Genomic DNA, 16,980 nt, shown 5'->3' with positions numbered 1-16,980 from the left:
CTCACATCCTTCCCCCATGGGAAATTATCTTACATCATTTGATAATCTCTCCCCCATGCTGTCCTGAACTCTGCCTGGATGTGTGTGTTGTGCTACCTAAGCTGATCTTCTAATGTTACCTTTTCTTTTCTTTAAAACAATTTTACTACAAAATATTTCAATCAACAAATCCTCTCCCCAAAAAGCAATAACAAATCTTGACAAACTGTCAAAAACAACCACTTTAGGACTCTGGAAATTGACTGAAGCATACTTGAAATTGAACACATCTATTAAAAAGAAAACAGTAACAATGACTGACCCTTGTATGAAAACAGTGAGCATCTGGGGCTTCCCCACTCCCTGCTCCTTCGGCAGATAGTTCTACCAGGATGGGCAAAACCACAGAAACCAGCAGCATCAAAGGTGGCTGACTCGACTGGAGCAGGTGATGGAAAACCACCAGGTGCCTGGGTGTTGTCAGAAACTGCCACCTTGTGGTAAGCAACGGGAAAGTTGCAGCCTGCGGATGTGGTCCTGCTGGCTTTTATGTATCTCCACCTACAAAATGCCTATTCCTAGCTCTTGCCCATTTTTCTATTAGGTTGTTTCTTTCTCGCATTGATTTCCAGGCACTTTCATCCTGTTTTTTTTATTTTTATTTTTTTAAAAATAGCCTAGATCTTAGCCCAGGAACTGGCAAACTTTTTCTGCAAAGGGCCAAATAGTAACTATTTTAGATTTTGGGGGACTTACTGTCTGTCACGAGTCCACTCTGCTGCTGCAGTGAGGAAGCAGTCACAGGCAATCTGTAAACAAACGGCTGAGGCTGCATGCCAGGAATGCTTCACGGACACAAACTGAATTTCATACAATTTTCATGTGTCATGAAATATTCTTCATTTTTTTTCCCATTTAAAAATACGGCTGGGGGTCTCACACCAATATAATCCCAGCAGTTTGGGAAGTGCAGGGGAGAGGATTGCTTGAGCCCAGAAGTTCAAGACCAGCCTGGGCAACATAGTGGAACCCTCTACAAATAGAAATTTGTAGAGTGGGATCTCTACAAATAGAAAATGAAAAAATATATATATATATGGCTGGGCCTAGTGGCTCCCCTGCAATCCCAGCACTTTGGGAGGCTAAGCAGGAGGACTGCTTGAGGCCAAATTAGCTGGGCATGGTGGTACACACCTGTAGTCCCAGCTACTTATGAGGCTGAGGCAGTATTGCTTGAGCCCAGGAGTTCGACGTTGCAGTAAGTTCAGATCACGCCACTGCACTGAAGTCTGGGCAATAGAGCAAGACCCTGCTCTAAAAATATAAATAAATAAAAATTGTTCTTAGAACCTCCACTCTGAGAAGATGAAATATACATACTTCATCTTAGTTCTGTTAAACACAACTAAGAGCCTGGAACATTACATATAAAACAAACATAAGAAGACTCTGAGAGGTGGAGAGAAGGGAACAGGCTGGCCAGAGACCTTGGAACTCAGGGTACAACGTGGTGATGACTTCTCTGGGTTTTCCTTTTGCTTTATATATTCCAAACTTAGAACTGAAGAGGCCAGCAACCCAGAAACACCAATAGGCACAGAAAAAAAAAAGCCCCAACAAAAGCCTGCTCTTTCTAGCCAAAGCACCAGAAAGGAGACAGGCTAGGAAGACAGAAAGCTTGTAGATAATAACTCCTCTACTCCAGCTAAACGCCACCAAAAAGGCGAGCCCAACTCCACGCATGCCAGCAAAGACAGCATGCAGGGCCCAGACTTCTGCCCTCATGAGGCTAGGATGAGTCGCCCAATATCCCCACCCTGATCACAAAGGGCCAAGCAGGCAGCCAGGGATTTCATCCCCCACCCAATAACGAAACCAATCTCTCCCTACAGCCACCCTGCCTGGGTGTCAATATAAACTACTTGGGAACCTGGACTTCCATACCCACCTCACAGACAGAAAGCCCCCAATCTCTCCCTATTGGGGTGGTGTCAGAAGAGGTGTAGTGGAGAGTCAAGACTTTCCCCAGGGGTAATGAAACCATCCAAGCCAAGATGTCAGTGGAGACCACAAACCAGAACTAGCAGTAACAAGGGGCTCCCTGCCACCTTAGAGGCTGAGTAGGGAGCCTGACCTTCATTCTCACCTGGCAGCAGCGAGGCAGTACCATGTTCCCCTCTGGGAGCAGCGTCAGAGGAAGCCAGCTAAAACACAAGGTGTACACAAAATCCAGTCCGGCAATATAACAAGAAAATGTCCTGTGAAACTCACTCATACCAAGAACCAGGAAAATCTCATGTGGAATGAAAAAAGACAATCAACACCTGCCAATGCCGAGACGACACTGGTGCTGGCACTACCTGACAAACATTTTAAAGCAGCCATGACAAAATGCTTCAAGGAACAATGACAAGCACCTTTAAAACAAATGAAAAAAAAAATAGAAACTCTCCGCAAAGAAACCAAGTCTCAGCAAAAAACAGTATTTAAAAATGGAAATTTTAGGCCAGAAGTGGTGGCTCACACCTGTAAATCCTAGCACTTTGGAAGGCTGAGGCGGGAGGATCACTTGAGGTCAGGAGTTCAAGACCAGCCTGGCCAACATGATGAAACCCCATCTCTACTAAAAATACAAAAAAATTAGCTGGGCGTGGTGGCAGGCCCCTGTAGTCCCACCTACTTGGGAGGCAGAGGCAGGAGAACCGCTTGAACCTAAGAGGCCGAGGTTGTAGTGAGCCAAGATTGTGCCAATGCACTCCAGCCTGGGTGACAGAGTGAGACTCATCTCAAAAAAAAAAAAAATTTTAACTGAGAAATACAATAACCAAAATAAAAAGCTCAGTGGGTAAACTCTACAACAGAATGGAGGACCAGAAGAAAGAACTGGTGACTGGAAGGCACAGCAATAAAAATTACGCAATCTGAACAACAGAAAGACGGTAGACCAAGAAAACCTAGACTCAAAAAGGCAAGTGAACCCAAAACAGCAAAAGCACAAATTCTGCATGCCAAGACATATCATAATTAAACTTCTGAAAACTAAAAACCAAGCAAAAATCTTGAATGCAGAGAAAAACAATTTGAATGACAAAAGATTTTTCATCAGAAACCATGGAGGCTCAGCTGGGTAATCTCAGCACTGTGGGAGGTTGAGGCAGGTGAATCACTTAAGTCCAGGGGTTCAAGACCAGCCTGAGCAACATGTTGTAAAACCCCACCTCTGTTTCAAAAGAAAAAAAAAATTTTAATGAAAAAAATCCTTAAAAAAAAAAAAAAGAAAGAAAGAAACCATGGAAGCCGGAAGAAAGTGGCACAATTATGTTTCCAGTTTGAAATAAAAAACTGTTTATCTAATGAAAATGTTTTTAGGCCAGACACTTCATGCCTCTAATCCCAGCATTCTGGGAGACCAAGGCGGGCAGATCACCGCAGGTCAGGAGTTCAAAACCAGCCTGGCCAACATGGTGAAACCCTGTCTCTACTAAAAATGCAAAAATTAGTTGGGCATGGTTGGCAGGTGCCTGTAATTCCAGCTCCTCGGGAGGCTGAGGCAGGAGAATCACTTGAACCCGGGAGGCAGAAGTTGCAGTGAGCCGAGATCATGTCATTGTACTCCAGCCAGCCTGAGCAACAACAGCGAAGACTCTGTCTCAGAAAAAAAAAAAAGAAAAAGAAAATATTCTTTAGAAATGAAGGGGAAATTAACACATTCTCAGATGAAGGAAAAGTAAGAATTTGTTACTACAAGACCTACCCTAGGAGAACAGCCAAAGGAAGTTCTCTAAACAGGAAAGAAATGATAAAAGGTAGAACTTTGGGACGTTAGCAAGTAAGAAAGAAGCCGGGCGTGGTAGCTCACACCTGTAATCCTGGCACTTTGGGAGGCCAAGACAGGCAGATCACCTGAGGTCAGGAGTCCAAGACCAGCCTGGCCAATTAGTGAAACCCCATCTCTACTATATATAAAAATATAAAAATGGCTGGGCGCAGTGGCTCACGCCTGTAATCCCAGCACTTTGGGAGGCCAAGACAGGTGGATCACGAGGTCAGGAGATCGAGACCATCCTGGCTAACACGGTGAAACCCCATCTCTACTAAAAAATACAAAAAACTAGCCAGGCGAGGTGGTGGGTGCCTATAGTCCCAGCTACTCGGGAGGCTGAGGCAGGAGAATGGTGTGAACCCGGGAGGCGGAGCTTGCAGTGAGCTGAGATTGCGCCACTGCACTCTAGTCTGGGCGACAGAGCAAGACTCCATCTCCAAAAAAATATATATATATATGTGTGTGTGTGTGTGTGTGTGTGTGTGTGTGTGTGTGTGTGTGTATGTGTGTATATATATATATATAAATTAGCTGGTGTGGTGGTGGGTGCCTATAATCCCAGCTACTTGGGAGGCTGAGGCAGGAGAATTGCTTGAACCTGGGAGGCAGAGGTTGCAATGGTCCGAGACCACGCCATTATACTTCAGTCTGGTCAAAAGGAGTGAAACTCCGTCTCAAAAAAACAAAAAAGAAAAAAAGAATGAACACAGAAAACACATAGGTAAATACTACATTGGTGCAAAAGTTATTGCGGTTTTTGCTATTACTTTTAATGGCAAAAACTACACTTACTTTTGCACCAAGCAATACATCTTCCTTCTCCTGAGTTTTCTGTTATATTTGACAGTTGAAGCAAAAATTATGTTTTCTAGCCAGGTGTGGTGGCTCACACCTATAATCCCAGCACTTTGGGAGGCTGAGATGGGTGGATCACCTGAGGTCAGGAGTTCAAGACCTGCCTGGTCCACATGGCAAGGTCTCTACTAAAAATACAAAATTAGCTGGGTGTGGTGGCACATGCCTGTGATCCCAGTTACTCGGGAGGCTGAGGCAGGAGAATTGCTTGAACCTGGGAGGTGGAGGCTGCAGTGAGCTGAGATCACACCACACTACACTCCAGCCTAGGTGACAAGAGGAAAACTCCGTCTCAAAAAAAAAAAAAAAAAAAAAAAAAAATTATAATTCTTTCCGACTTGGATCTAAATGTTTATAGAGTAAATATTTTATTTCAAATACAACTGCATTATTAACAGGGAAAGGTAAAGGGAAGTAAATAGATGTACTCAAACTGGTAAAACCAACATGAGTAAGCTGTAAGTTATATGTATATAATGTAATAATGTAACATCTAGCACAACCATTTAAAAAGGTATACAAAGAGATGCACTTAACACTATAGATAAATAAAAATGGAATTCTACTTATTTTTTATTATCATTACTTTTTTTTGAGACAGAGTCTCACTCTGTAGCCCAAGCTGGAGTGCAGTGGCGCGATCTCACTCACTGCAACCTCTGCCTCCCGGGTTCAGGTTCTCCTGCCTCAGCTTCCCGAGTAGCTGGAATTACAGGCATGCACCACCACACCCGGCTAATTTTTGTATTTTTAGCAGAGACAGGGTTTCACCATGTGGGCCAGGCTGGTCTCCGCCCATCTCAGCCTCCCAAAGTGCTGGGATTACAGACATGAGCCATTGTACCCGGCCTATTTATTATTTTCATTTTTTGTTGTTTTTTTTTTTTGAGACGGAGTCTTGCTCTGTCGCCCAGGCTGGAGTGCAGTGGTGCAATCTCGGCTCACTGCAAGCTCTGCCTCCCAGGTTCACGCCATTCTCCTGCCTCAGCCTCCTGAGTAGCTGGGACTACAGGTGCCCACCACCATGCCCGGCTAATTTTTTGTATTTTTAGTAGGGACAGGGTGTGTTAGCCAGGATGGTCTTGATCTCCTGACCTCGTGATCCACCCGCCTCAGCCTCCCAAAGTGCTGGGATTACAGGCATGAGCCACCACACCTGGCCTATTTATTATTTTTATGTTTAAAAAAATTTTAGTGGTAGGGCGCAGCATGTCACACCTGTAATCCCAGCACTTTGGGAGGCTGAGGCGGGCGGATCACCTGAGGTCGGGAGTTCTAGATCAGCCTGGCCAACATGGTGAGACCCCATCTCTACTAAACATACAAAAAAATTTGCTGGGCGTGGTGGTGCACGCCTGTAGTCCCAGCTACTAGGGAGTCTGAGGAAGGAGAATCTCGAACCCAGGAGGCAGAGGTTGTCCCGTGAGTGAAGATCGTGCCACTGCACTCCAGCCTGGGCAACAGAGCAAGACTCCATCTCAAAATAGATGAGGTTTCCCTATGTTGACCAGGTTGGTCTCAAACTTCTGGCCTCAAGCCATCCCTCACCTTGGCCTCCCAAAGTGCTGTGATTACAGGCATGAAGCCACTGCACTCATCCAAGAAATGGAATTCTAAAAAATGGTCAAGTAAGCCTCAGGAAAACAGAGAAACAAAAACTATAGAACAGACAAAAAGTAAAATGTTCTGTATTTGGACTGGGTCAATGTTACTATCCTGGTTGTGATAGTTTTTGTAAGATGTTACACTAGGGAGAAACTGGATAAACAGTATATGGGATCTTTCTGTATTGTTGTTACAATTGTACGTGAATCTGCTATTAATCTCAAAAAGTGTAATAAAAAAGCATTTTTAGCTTGTCAGCAGTATAAAAATGGGCAACAGGCCATATTTGAATCACTGGCCAAAGTCTATGACACTTTTCCTGATCCTTTGTTAGTTATATTATTGCAAATATCTTCTCCAAGTTCTCAGCTTGAATTTATCTTCCTTTATATATCAACTTTCAAAGAGGTGGTCTTTATTTTAACTTATCCATCTTTGTTTTTCACCTGATGCTTTATGCCTTGACAAATCCTGAGATCATATCTAGTAGGACATCTGATAAGATCATCTTCACTGAGATCAAAAAAATATTCGACTACGTTTCTTCTAAGTTTTTAAGTTTTGCCTTTCATTACCAAGTTTATAATCCACCTAGAATTTTTGTGCATGGGATAAGGTAAGGATATAATTTCATAGTTTTCTTCATGAATATGCAATTGTCCCAGTTCAATTTACTGAAGTGTGTACCTTTCCCCAGAGATCTACCACTCTACCTGAATAATAGTTTCTGTGTACGAATGAGCCTCTTTTTGAGTTATCTATTATATGTTATTGGTCAAACTGTCTGGCCCTAAGCCAATACAGCTGGTCTTCTATATCTGTAGTTTCTACATCCACAGATTCAACAAATATTAAAAAAAAATTCAGGGCCAGGCGCAGTGGCTCACGCCTGTAATCCCAGCACTTTGGGAGGCAGAGGCGGGTGGATGACCCGCATCAGGAGTTCGAGACCAGTCTGGCCAACATGGCGAAATCCCATCTGTACTAAAAATACAAAAACTAGGCGGGCATGGTGGCAGGTGCCTGTAATCCCAGCTACTCGGGAGACCAAGGCAGGGAGAACTGCTTGAACCCAGAAGGCAGAGGTTGCAGTGAGCCGAGACTGCGCCACTGCACTCCAGCCTGGCGAGTGCGTGAGACTCCGTCTCAAAAAAAAAAAAAAAAATTCAGGCAGGTTGCGGTGGCTCACACCTGTAATCCCAGCACTTTGGGAGGCCAAAGCAGGCAATTACTTGAGGTCAGGAGTTGGAGAGCAGCCTCGCCAACGTGATGAAACGCCATCTCTACAAAAATACAAAAATTAGCCGGGAATGGTGGTGCGTGCCTGTAATCCCAGCTGCTTGGGAGGCTGAGGTAGGAAAATCGCTTGAACTCAGGAGGCAAAGGTTACAGTGAGCTGAGATCACACCACTGTACTCCAGCCAGGCGAAAGAGCAAGACTTTGTCTCAAATAAAAACCAAAAAAAAGTGAAAGTTTTGTTTTTTTGTTTTTTTTTTTTAGAGAAAGGGTTTCACTCTGTTGCCCAGGCTGGAGTGAAGTGGCATTATCATAGCTCACTACACCTCCCAGGCTCAAGTGATCCTACCACCTCAGCCTGCTAAAGCGCCTGTAGGCGTGAGCCCTTGTGCCTGGCTAGATTTTTTTTTTTTTTAATTTCAATAATGTCAACTTTTTTTTTTTTTCTTTTTTGAGATGGAGTCTCACTTTGTTGCCAGGCTGGAGTGCAGTGGCACAATCTCAGCTCACTGCAACCTCCCAGGTTCAAGCAATTTTCCTGCCTCAGCCTCCCAAGTAGCTTGGGACTACAGGTGCATGCCACCACGCCTGGCTAGTTTTTCTTCTTTGTTGTTGTTGTTAGAGATGGGGTTTCACCATATTGGCCAGGCTGGTCTTGAACTCCTGACCTTGTGATCCGCCCACCTCAGCCTCCCAAAGTGCCAGGATTACAGGTATGAGCCACTGCACCCAGCCTTTTTTTTTTTTTTGATACAGAGTCTTGCTCTGTTGCCCAGGCTGGAGTGCAGTGGCACAATCTCAGCTCACTGTAACCTCCACCTCCGGGGTTCAAACAATTCTCCCTGCCTCAGTCTCCCAAGTAGCTGGGATTACAGGCACTCACCACCATGCCCGGCTAATTTTTGTGTTTTTTAGTAGAGATGGGGTTTTGCCATGTTGGCCAGGCTGCTCTTGAACTCCTGACTCAGATGATCTGCCCACCTTGGCCTTCCAAAGTGCTGGGAATACAGGTGTGAGCCACCGTGTCCGGCCATTAATGTCTACTTTCTACTTGGATTTCAAAATTACCTACTTCTTCAATCAACTCTTAGCTTATTAATATTCAACCTTTCTTCTTTGCTCCTCTAAGGTTGGACGAACCTCTAAATATTGTCTTCACTATATCCCGAAACTTTTCAGGGGTAGTATTTTCCTCATTCAGTTCTAAGTGTTTTTAAGTTTCTTTATAATTTCTTATTTGACCCATGTGTTGTTTAAATAGGAATGTTTTTAAATGTCCACATGTATGGAGATTTTGTGTTCAGATTTTGCGTACTTATTTCTAATTCAAAAGCAGTGGGAACACTGGAAAATCATCTTTATCCCAAGAGAAAAAAAAAGGTGAGAGCCATGATTCTCTTTTCCAGTATCTGGTTCCGGCATGACACAACTTAACTCTCACCCCAAACAACTCTAAAACTGGACAAAATACAGGAACTCACCGTTTCCAGCATAGAACTAATGAGAGTAGATGGCAGAGGGCTGTTTCCTGAGCAAAGGAAAGCACGTGAGTGCCACATTCACCCTGGCCTTCTGCCTGGGGGCATTTTCCCAAACCACAGCAAAGGGAAACAGAGCCCAAGCAGAAAGTGGCTGTCTCACTGGGCAGCAACAGAGTTTGGGTGGCAGGAATCTGGGGACAGAGGACCAAAGAGGAAGGAGCCACACAGAAATCCAAGGAATCTAGGTGTCTACCTCAGGTCCTTGGTTGAGGCCTAAGCTGTCCGTGGTGCAGGACAAGTACCAGGAGGCCTTAAAGAGAACAGCTGCTGTGAAGGTGGGGGAGAGGGCACTGAGAGAGGACACAGATGCCGGAGGTCTCACAGTGCTGGAGACAATGGAGTTCCAACCCAGCAAGGGGGACAGACCTTGGCAAGCACCCGGAGCACTCACCTGGGACCCTACAAAAGCCAAGCCTTAGGAAAAATGATGTTACCCAAGAAGAAGGCTCACAATGAAACATTCCAATCCTAACTATGCCACACACACAAAAACCCTTAATAAGATTAAAGATCTGCTAGTAATTTAATCTTTGCTAGAAAAATTTCAACACCATTTAGAGGACAATAACATAAGTCTCCACAATATAGCATCCATAATGTCCAACATACAATAAAAAATTACTATAGGCTAGGTGCAGTGGCTCAGCTCATGGCTATAATCCCAGCACTTTGAGAGGCCAAGGTGGGCAGATCACTTAAACCCAGGAGTTTGAGACCAGCCTGGGCAACATGACGAAATCCCATTTCTACAAAAAATACAAAAATTAGCCAGGCAAGGTGGTGCATGCCTGTAGTCCCAGCTACTAGGGAGGCTGAGGCGGAAGGATGGCTTGAGCCCAAGAGGTGGAGGTTGCAGTGAGCCGTGATTGAGCCACTGCACTCCAGCCTGGGTGACAGAGCAACACCTTGTCTCAGGAAAAAACAAAAAACTATTTGTAAAAGGACCTGAAAATTTTACCCATAATCAAGGGATAAATGTCAATAGAAGCAGATTCACAAATAACTCAAATGTGGGAATTAGCAGAAAACGATTTTATAATAACTACTATAAAAATATTATCTTAAAAAAAGAGACAAAATAGGTGAAAAGATGAAAAAGTTCAGCAGATAAATGGAAAAAAAGAATCAAATGGAAGTTGAAAAATATCTAAAATGGAAAATTCATTAGATGGGCTTAAGAGCAGATTGGACATAGGAGGAGAAAAGATCAGAGAATTCCAAAACAGGTCAGTTTGGAACAGTGGGAAAGCCTGTGACCATACACACATACTGAGACCAGTTAGCAAGGTTGTGTGAATGTCTTCAGGGGCTCAGACGGTGGGTTCAGAATAGGCAGAGGGCTGGCTTCAACTAGGATTAGTGTTCTGCAAGCTATAACCTAGTGAGAAAAGGGCAATGGAGTTAAAGATGTTTGAACTAAGGTAGTTATTGACTATAGAATTTAGGCTAAGAGAAAATGAAAGAACAAAGAGAATACTGAATAATGAAAAAACGGTGGGGTCAGTGGACTTTGGGTGCCTATGTGTGCCAATGCATCAACTGTTGGACTGAGGCTATAGAGCCTTGCTACTAAAATGTGGTCACAGAGCCAGGAGCATCAGCACCACCTGAAGCTTGTGCAAATTCCCAGGCCCTACCCTACATGTACTGAGTCAGAATCGCTGAGGCTAGGACTCAGAAAGCTGTGTTCATAAACTCTTTTGTTGATTCTGATGCTTGTTAAAGCTTGAGAACCATTCTTCCAGAGTAAGAGAGCTGCAAAGACTAGGGGACAGTGCAGAGTGGGATGCTTGAAATGGTTACAGTGATGACAAGGTCTGAAATAGAGCTACGGGAATGAGAAACTGTGACCAAGTGGAAGAAAAGATCATTAAAGATACAACAATCCAGGTGGAGTGCAGTGGCTCACGCCTGTAATCCCAGCACTTAGGGAGGCTGAGGTGGGCAGAGCATTTGAGGTCAGGAAGGAGTTTGAGATCAGCCTGGTCAACGTGGTGAAACCCTGTCTCTACCAAAAAACACAAAAATTAGTCAGACATGGTGGTTCACACCTGTAGTCCCAGCTGAGCTGGGAGAATCCCTTGAACCTAGGAGGCAGAGGTTGCAGTGAGCTGAGATCGCTCCACTGCACTCCAGCCTGCGTGACAGAATGAGACCCTGTCTCAAAAAAAAAAAGATACGGCCGGCACGGTGGCTCAAGCCTGTAATCCCAGCACTTTGGGAGGCCGAGACGGGTGGATCACGAGGTCAGGAGATCGAGGCCATCCTGGCTAACACGGTGAAACCCCGTCTCTACTAAAAATTACAAAAAAACTCAGCCGGGCGCGGTGGCGGGCGCCTGTAGTCCCAGCTACTCGGGAGGCTGAGGCAGGAGAATGGCGTAAACCCGGGAGGCAGAGCTTGCAGTGAGCTGAGATCTGGCCACTGCACTCCAGCCTGGGCAACAGAGCCAAACTCCGTCTCAAAAAAAAAAAAAAAAGATACAATAGTCCAGGAAGTAAGTGACTGGACTCTTAGACAAATCATCCATGTGGACGCTAAATCTGCATGATGATAAGACAGAAAGATAATGAGCCTGAAGCGGAAGTTTTCGGTGAAGGGCATAACACAGAGAAGAGCAGACAACTGCTACTAGGAAGGTTCCTAAGCAGTATAGTCTGACAGTTTGCCCTTTCAAAGAGGGCTTAAGAGACAAGGGAAGAGAAAGAGTTTGAAATTAGCAAAGGGAGTCACCTCTGATAATCTTTTTTTTTTTTTTTTTTCCTGTTTATAGAGATGGGGTCTTGCCATGTTGGCCAGGTTGGTCTCAAAGTCCTGACTTTAAGCCATCCTCCTGCTTCGGTCTCCCAGTGTTGGGATTACAGGTGTGAGCCATTGCGCCCGGCCCACCTCTGAAAATCTTATTGTAGTCAATAATTCCAACCCATCTCTCCGCCTCCACCTCCAACCTCTCTAGCTCTGTGGCTGACCTTGTTAACTGCCAGCCATATGCATGCTCTGCTTCCTTGCTGACAGAACCCCAAGTTTAGCAACAATGTGTCTATCTTTCAAAACTACATCTCTCAGCATCTGCGCACTTAAGGCCACGCGTTACAGGGATATCCAGTGAAACACAAGCAGAACTGTGGTCAGGGCTTCTGGAAAGCCTTTTAAGCGGACACAGGCCCCTTTTGCCCTCTGCTTCTCCCCTTCTTCCTGCCTAGAACCCTGATACCACCATGGAGGCTCCAGAGCAACCCTGGACTCCCTACCTCCTGACTTCTACAGGAAAGAAAAACAAATCGCTAACTTGTTTAAGCCACTATTGTTCAGATTTCCTCATATGTGCAGCCAAGTCAGCTTCTAGCACTAACACTTCAGGCTCTGGAATGGGATCTTTTTCTCCTGGTTCACCTCTGTGTACCGAGAACGGGCCCTCCTCCTTTTGAGGGAAGTTCCCAGGGGTTAGTTATGGACCTTATCTTCTCCGCCTGCAGAGGCAGCCTCCACCATTAACTGCCCCTCATACCTCATATTTGGCAATGTTTATCTTCCTGCCAGGAAGAACTGGATTTTATTGACTTTTGTCTTATACTTCACACCAGCAGCCAGAACAAGGCTGTACAAATAGTAGACACTCAATGTCTGCTACATTAACAAGGAAAACCTAAATTTCAATATTCCAGGTTGTAAAAGCCCTTACTAAATTGCCTAATGACCCTTTTTATCCTTGCCAAAAATATAGTCTCCTTAATTTACAAATTCCAAGTTTTCTGCATCTGACCTTACTTCTGACTGTTAAAGGCCACAAAAGTTCCCTGATTTCACCCAAGACCCTGCCTGCTTCTCCAGTCAGACTGGACTGGAGGTGGATGAAAGCACTGAAGGCAGTCAGCCGCACTCCAAAGGGTGAAAAGGGAACGCCCCAGAGCAGAAAGGCCAGAAGACATACCAGTGGCACCCGGGGCTGCTGTATCACATCAGGGGTCCTCTTGGGGGGCCTTCTGCTTGTATTCACGAACAGTTTTCGCTTGTGGAAGAGTTTGCCATTCAGCTCCTGGATTGCAAGTGTCACTTTCTGCATGGAGCCCAGATCTACAAATGCAAAGCTGAAAAGGGAAGAGAGAGAGGGCAGCTTTGCGCACATCTCCAGAGAAGCCCAGAGCTGCAGGGAGGCACCAAGTCCAAGCTGGAAGGGCAGTGTCCTCTCTCTCTGCAGTGACAGAATACGAACAAGCAGGCTACAAGTATGTCCAGACTTGGGCCTGCGCCACTGTGAGATACTGTCATGGACCTCTAAGGAGCAGAAGAAATGAGCTGACTTTCACTATGCAGCATATGTCTATGACTTTGAGTTTCATTAATACTACTGCCCCAAAAGTTCAAAGCAAGCCAGGGGTGGTGGCTCACCTCTACAATCCCAGCACTTTGGGAGGCCAAGACAGGAGGATCACTTGAGTCCAGGAGTTTCAGACCAGCCTGGGCAACATGACAAAACCCCATCTCTACAAAAAAATACACTAATTAGCCAGATGTGGTGGTGTACACCTGTAGTCCCAGCTACTTCGGAGGCTGAGGTGGGAGGACTGCTTGAGCCTGGGAGGCAGAAATTGCAGTGAGCCGAGACTGTACCACAGCACTCCAGCCTGAGCAACAGAGTGAGACCTTGTCTCAAACAAACAAACGTTTAAACCACTTTTTACTGCCTTGAAAATAAGAAAGGGAAAATATAAGTAGGTCTGGTTTTCAGGAACAACTAAGGCTGAGGGTGGTATAGTAACTTATCTCAAGTCAGAAAACACAGCAAGGGCATGACCAAATATATACCCAGGTCTCTGGACTTCTAAGCCAGGATTGTGTTGATAAGACAGTATTCGCTGCTGGGTCAGAGGGTTAAATATGGAAAGGGGGTTTCCCAAATGTTCCTTTGCCAAGTCAGAGTGGGTGTGGATGCGGCGGTTGCTGGGCTAGTCTGCAACGTGAGTGCATCAGCAAAATGAACAGGGAGGAAAGGAGCTGCTTCCCAAAGAAAACAAAGGAAGAACAGTCATTACCATTTGCAGCCATTCTGGATTTTGTGGACATCAAGAGGGTTGAAGTCCTTTAGAAGGTACAGAATTTCTTCCTACAACACCAGGGTTTAAAAGAGAGAGACCCAGAGACATAACTTACAAACAGTTCTCAAGGTTTCAGATCCCCAGACAGCAAGTCTGGATCCAATTTAACCCATACTTAATGAGGATCTATTATGCGCTGTATGTGCCAGGTTTTGTAGGATACACAAGAAAGGCCACAGCCCTGTCTTCAGTGAAGCTCACCAGTCAAGCAGGGATGCAGACAACACAATCAAGTAAACAGACCGTTTCATCACTGCACATACAGCTGGCTATGGACGCACACGTCCTGTCATTTAATCCAGATTTGGAGGGAAAGGAGGTGGTCAGGGCATGCTCCCAGGAGGAAGTGACTTCCGAAGCTTTGCAAGTACCTCCTCCTCACTGCTTCTCAACCCTGCCTGGCCTCTGCCCAGGGATATGGTTCCCTTCCTCCTCCCCAGATACTTCCCCACACCCTTCTTAACTCCTCTCCTAGTCTGCCCTCAGGCCATCTTCCTCACCCCATCCCCTGCTCCCCATCCTGCTCCACGGGCTTGGGTTGCTGTCTACACAAAGGCATCAACCTCCCCTGCTTTATGATAATGTCTATGCAACCCTGAGGCCTTTTCGAGCTACACCCTATTTTTTCTCTTTTCTGCCAAACTTGTAGAAAGAGCCGTCTCCACCTAATGCCTCCGTTTCCTCCCTGCCCACTCCCTTCTGACTGCCTGCGCCAGGCTGGTTCCAGCCCTACTGAAATGCTTCCTTGCAGGTCACAGACGTGCGCTTGCTGCCTACTGTGATGGCTTCACTTCAGGCTTCAGCTCTTTCAACTCCTGCCTGTACCCCTCAATACTTCCTCCTTCCTTGGCTTCCCCACAAGAGTGTTAATGATTATAACATTTCACAACCATGATGAAAACCAATTTTTCTCTGGAAAACTCTATTTTGGAAAAAATTTATATTTATACCATCTTCCAAAGTCACTTTGTTGGCTCAAGAAAATAGAAATGCATTATGTATAACTCATTTTTCTCAGTCTTCATGTTTATACTATGTTTATATTCAAATTTTCTAATTTGCTTTATCTTAAATATTTAATGTTTATTACACATGAATCTACAAGATGCTGAGCAACAAGCAATTTGTGAGAACGAGCAATGTGTGCTTAGCATTTTCAGTTTACCAAGCACTTTCATATCCTTTATTCCATTTGGTTTTCACAACCACCCTATAAAGTACACATTATTACTACACTCATTGCACAGAGGCATAAAATAAGGATCAGAGAGGTTAAATGATGTCTCTACGGCTATACAGCCAATTTAGAAACAGGACTTGAACTCCAGACTCCGAACTTCAAATCCTACATTTTTTTTTCCATTATATAGTGCAAAATCGTAGTTTTCTTCTCAGGTTTTACCATTGTTAAAATAAAATAGAAAACGAATATTTTGGCAGGTATCAGGAAACCATAACCTTGGGCCAAATCCAGTCCACCACCTTTTTTTGTAAATAAAGTTTTACTGGAACACAGCTATGCACATCCATTCACTCATTGTCTACAGCTGCTTTCAGGTTACAATGGCCTTCAACGCATAAAGTATTTACTATGTGGCAGGGCACAGTGGCTCAAGCTTGAAATCCCAGCACTTTGGGAGGCTGAGGTAGATGGATTGCTTGAATCCAGAAGTTCAAGACCAGCCTGGGCAACATGAGACCCTGTCTCTACAAAAAATACAAAAAATTAGCTGGGCATGGTGGTGCATGCCTGTAGTCCCAGTTACTCAGCAGGCTGAGGTGGGAGGATAGATTGAGCCCAGGAAGTAGAGGTTGCGGTGAGCTGAGATCATACCACTGCACTCTAGCCTGGGCAACACAGCAAGACCCTGTCTCAAAAAAAAACAAAACAAAACAAAACAGGAAAACAAAACAACAAAAAGCATTTACTATCTGACCCTTTACAGAAAAAGTTTGCAAACCCTTGTGCCACAGCAATGGTTCTCTATTTCGACTACAGACAACATTCAGTTGGGGAGTAAATACTTTTTCTCTTTTAATTACCAATGCAACACCTAGCCCACTCCAGGTATACAAAACCAGAATTGCTGGGGTTGGGACTAAGGCATCGGTGTTTTTTAAGAAGCTCCCCAGATGATTTCAATACACAGCCAAGACTGAAAACGAAAATGACTGTTCCATGGTTTCAGATTTAGGAAGCACGAGTTTCCAGAAAATGTGCCTGAGGGCGAGAGAAGAATCTCCCTCGCTCCCCACAACATACACACACAAATACTAAAAACCCAATGACATCTTTTCATCCATGGAATTTCTTATTTTCTTTTTTTTTTTTTGAGATAAGAGTTTGCTCTTGTCGCCCAGGCTGGAATGCAAAGGCGCAATCTCAGCTCACTGCAATCTCCGCCTCCTGGGTTCAAGCAATTCTCCTGCCTCAGCCTCCCAAGTAGTTGGGATTATAGGCACCCACCACCATGCCCGGCTAATTTTTTGTGTTTTTAGTAGAGACAGTGTTTCACCATGTTGGTCAGGCTGGTCTTGAACTACTGACCTCAGGTGATCCGTCCGTCTCAGCCTCCCAAAGTGCTGGGATTACAGGCGTGAGCCACTGCGCCCGGCCTATCCATGGAATTTCAATCAGTGTTATCAGTAAGGGTGCCCCATCAGCAGATGCTGCTACAGTTGATAGTTATCACTAGGAATTTCTAAAATCTGAAAGCATGCCCTAATTTTGACATTTTTTCCTGCCCCTTAACAATTTAATTTGTTTATTTAAAAATGTTTTGATCGGCTGGGCACGGTGGCTCACATGCCTGTAATCCCAGCACCTTGGGAGGCTGAGGCAGG

At 44.9% G+C, this 16,980-nt stretch overlaps 1 protein-coding gene across 5 annotated transcripts in view; it reads right to left on the bottom strand.

Annotated features, from left to right (window-relative positions):
- The window catches only part of TDRD10 (tudor domain containing 10), a 53,178-nt gene that overhangs the window by 13,164 nt on the left and 23,034 nt on the right, over window positions 1-16,980 (bottom strand). For all 5 annotated transcript variants that reach the window (XM_050754779.1, XM_050754769.1, XM_050754747.1 and 2 more), the window contains 2 exons: window positions 14,074-14,144; window positions 12,972-13,128 (listed from right to left, as the gene is read on the bottom strand). In XM_050754779.1, the coding sequence (XP_050610736.1) occupies window positions 12,972-13,128; window positions 14,074-14,144 (228 nt within the window). The remainder of the gene's footprint in view (window positions 1-12,971; window positions 13,129-14,073; window positions 14,145-16,980) is intronic.

This window comes from Macaca thibetana, chromosome 1 (assembly GCF_024542745.1).
Source record: "Macaca thibetana thibetana isolate TM-01 chromosome 1, ASM2454274v1, whole genome shotgun sequence".
Taxonomy (NCBI): Eukaryota; Metazoa; Chordata; class Mammalia; order Primates; family Cercopithecidae; genus Macaca; species Macaca thibetana.
The sequence above is the reverse complement of the archived record's forward strand: the minus strand, read 5'-3'. Positions and strand labels throughout refer to the sequence as shown.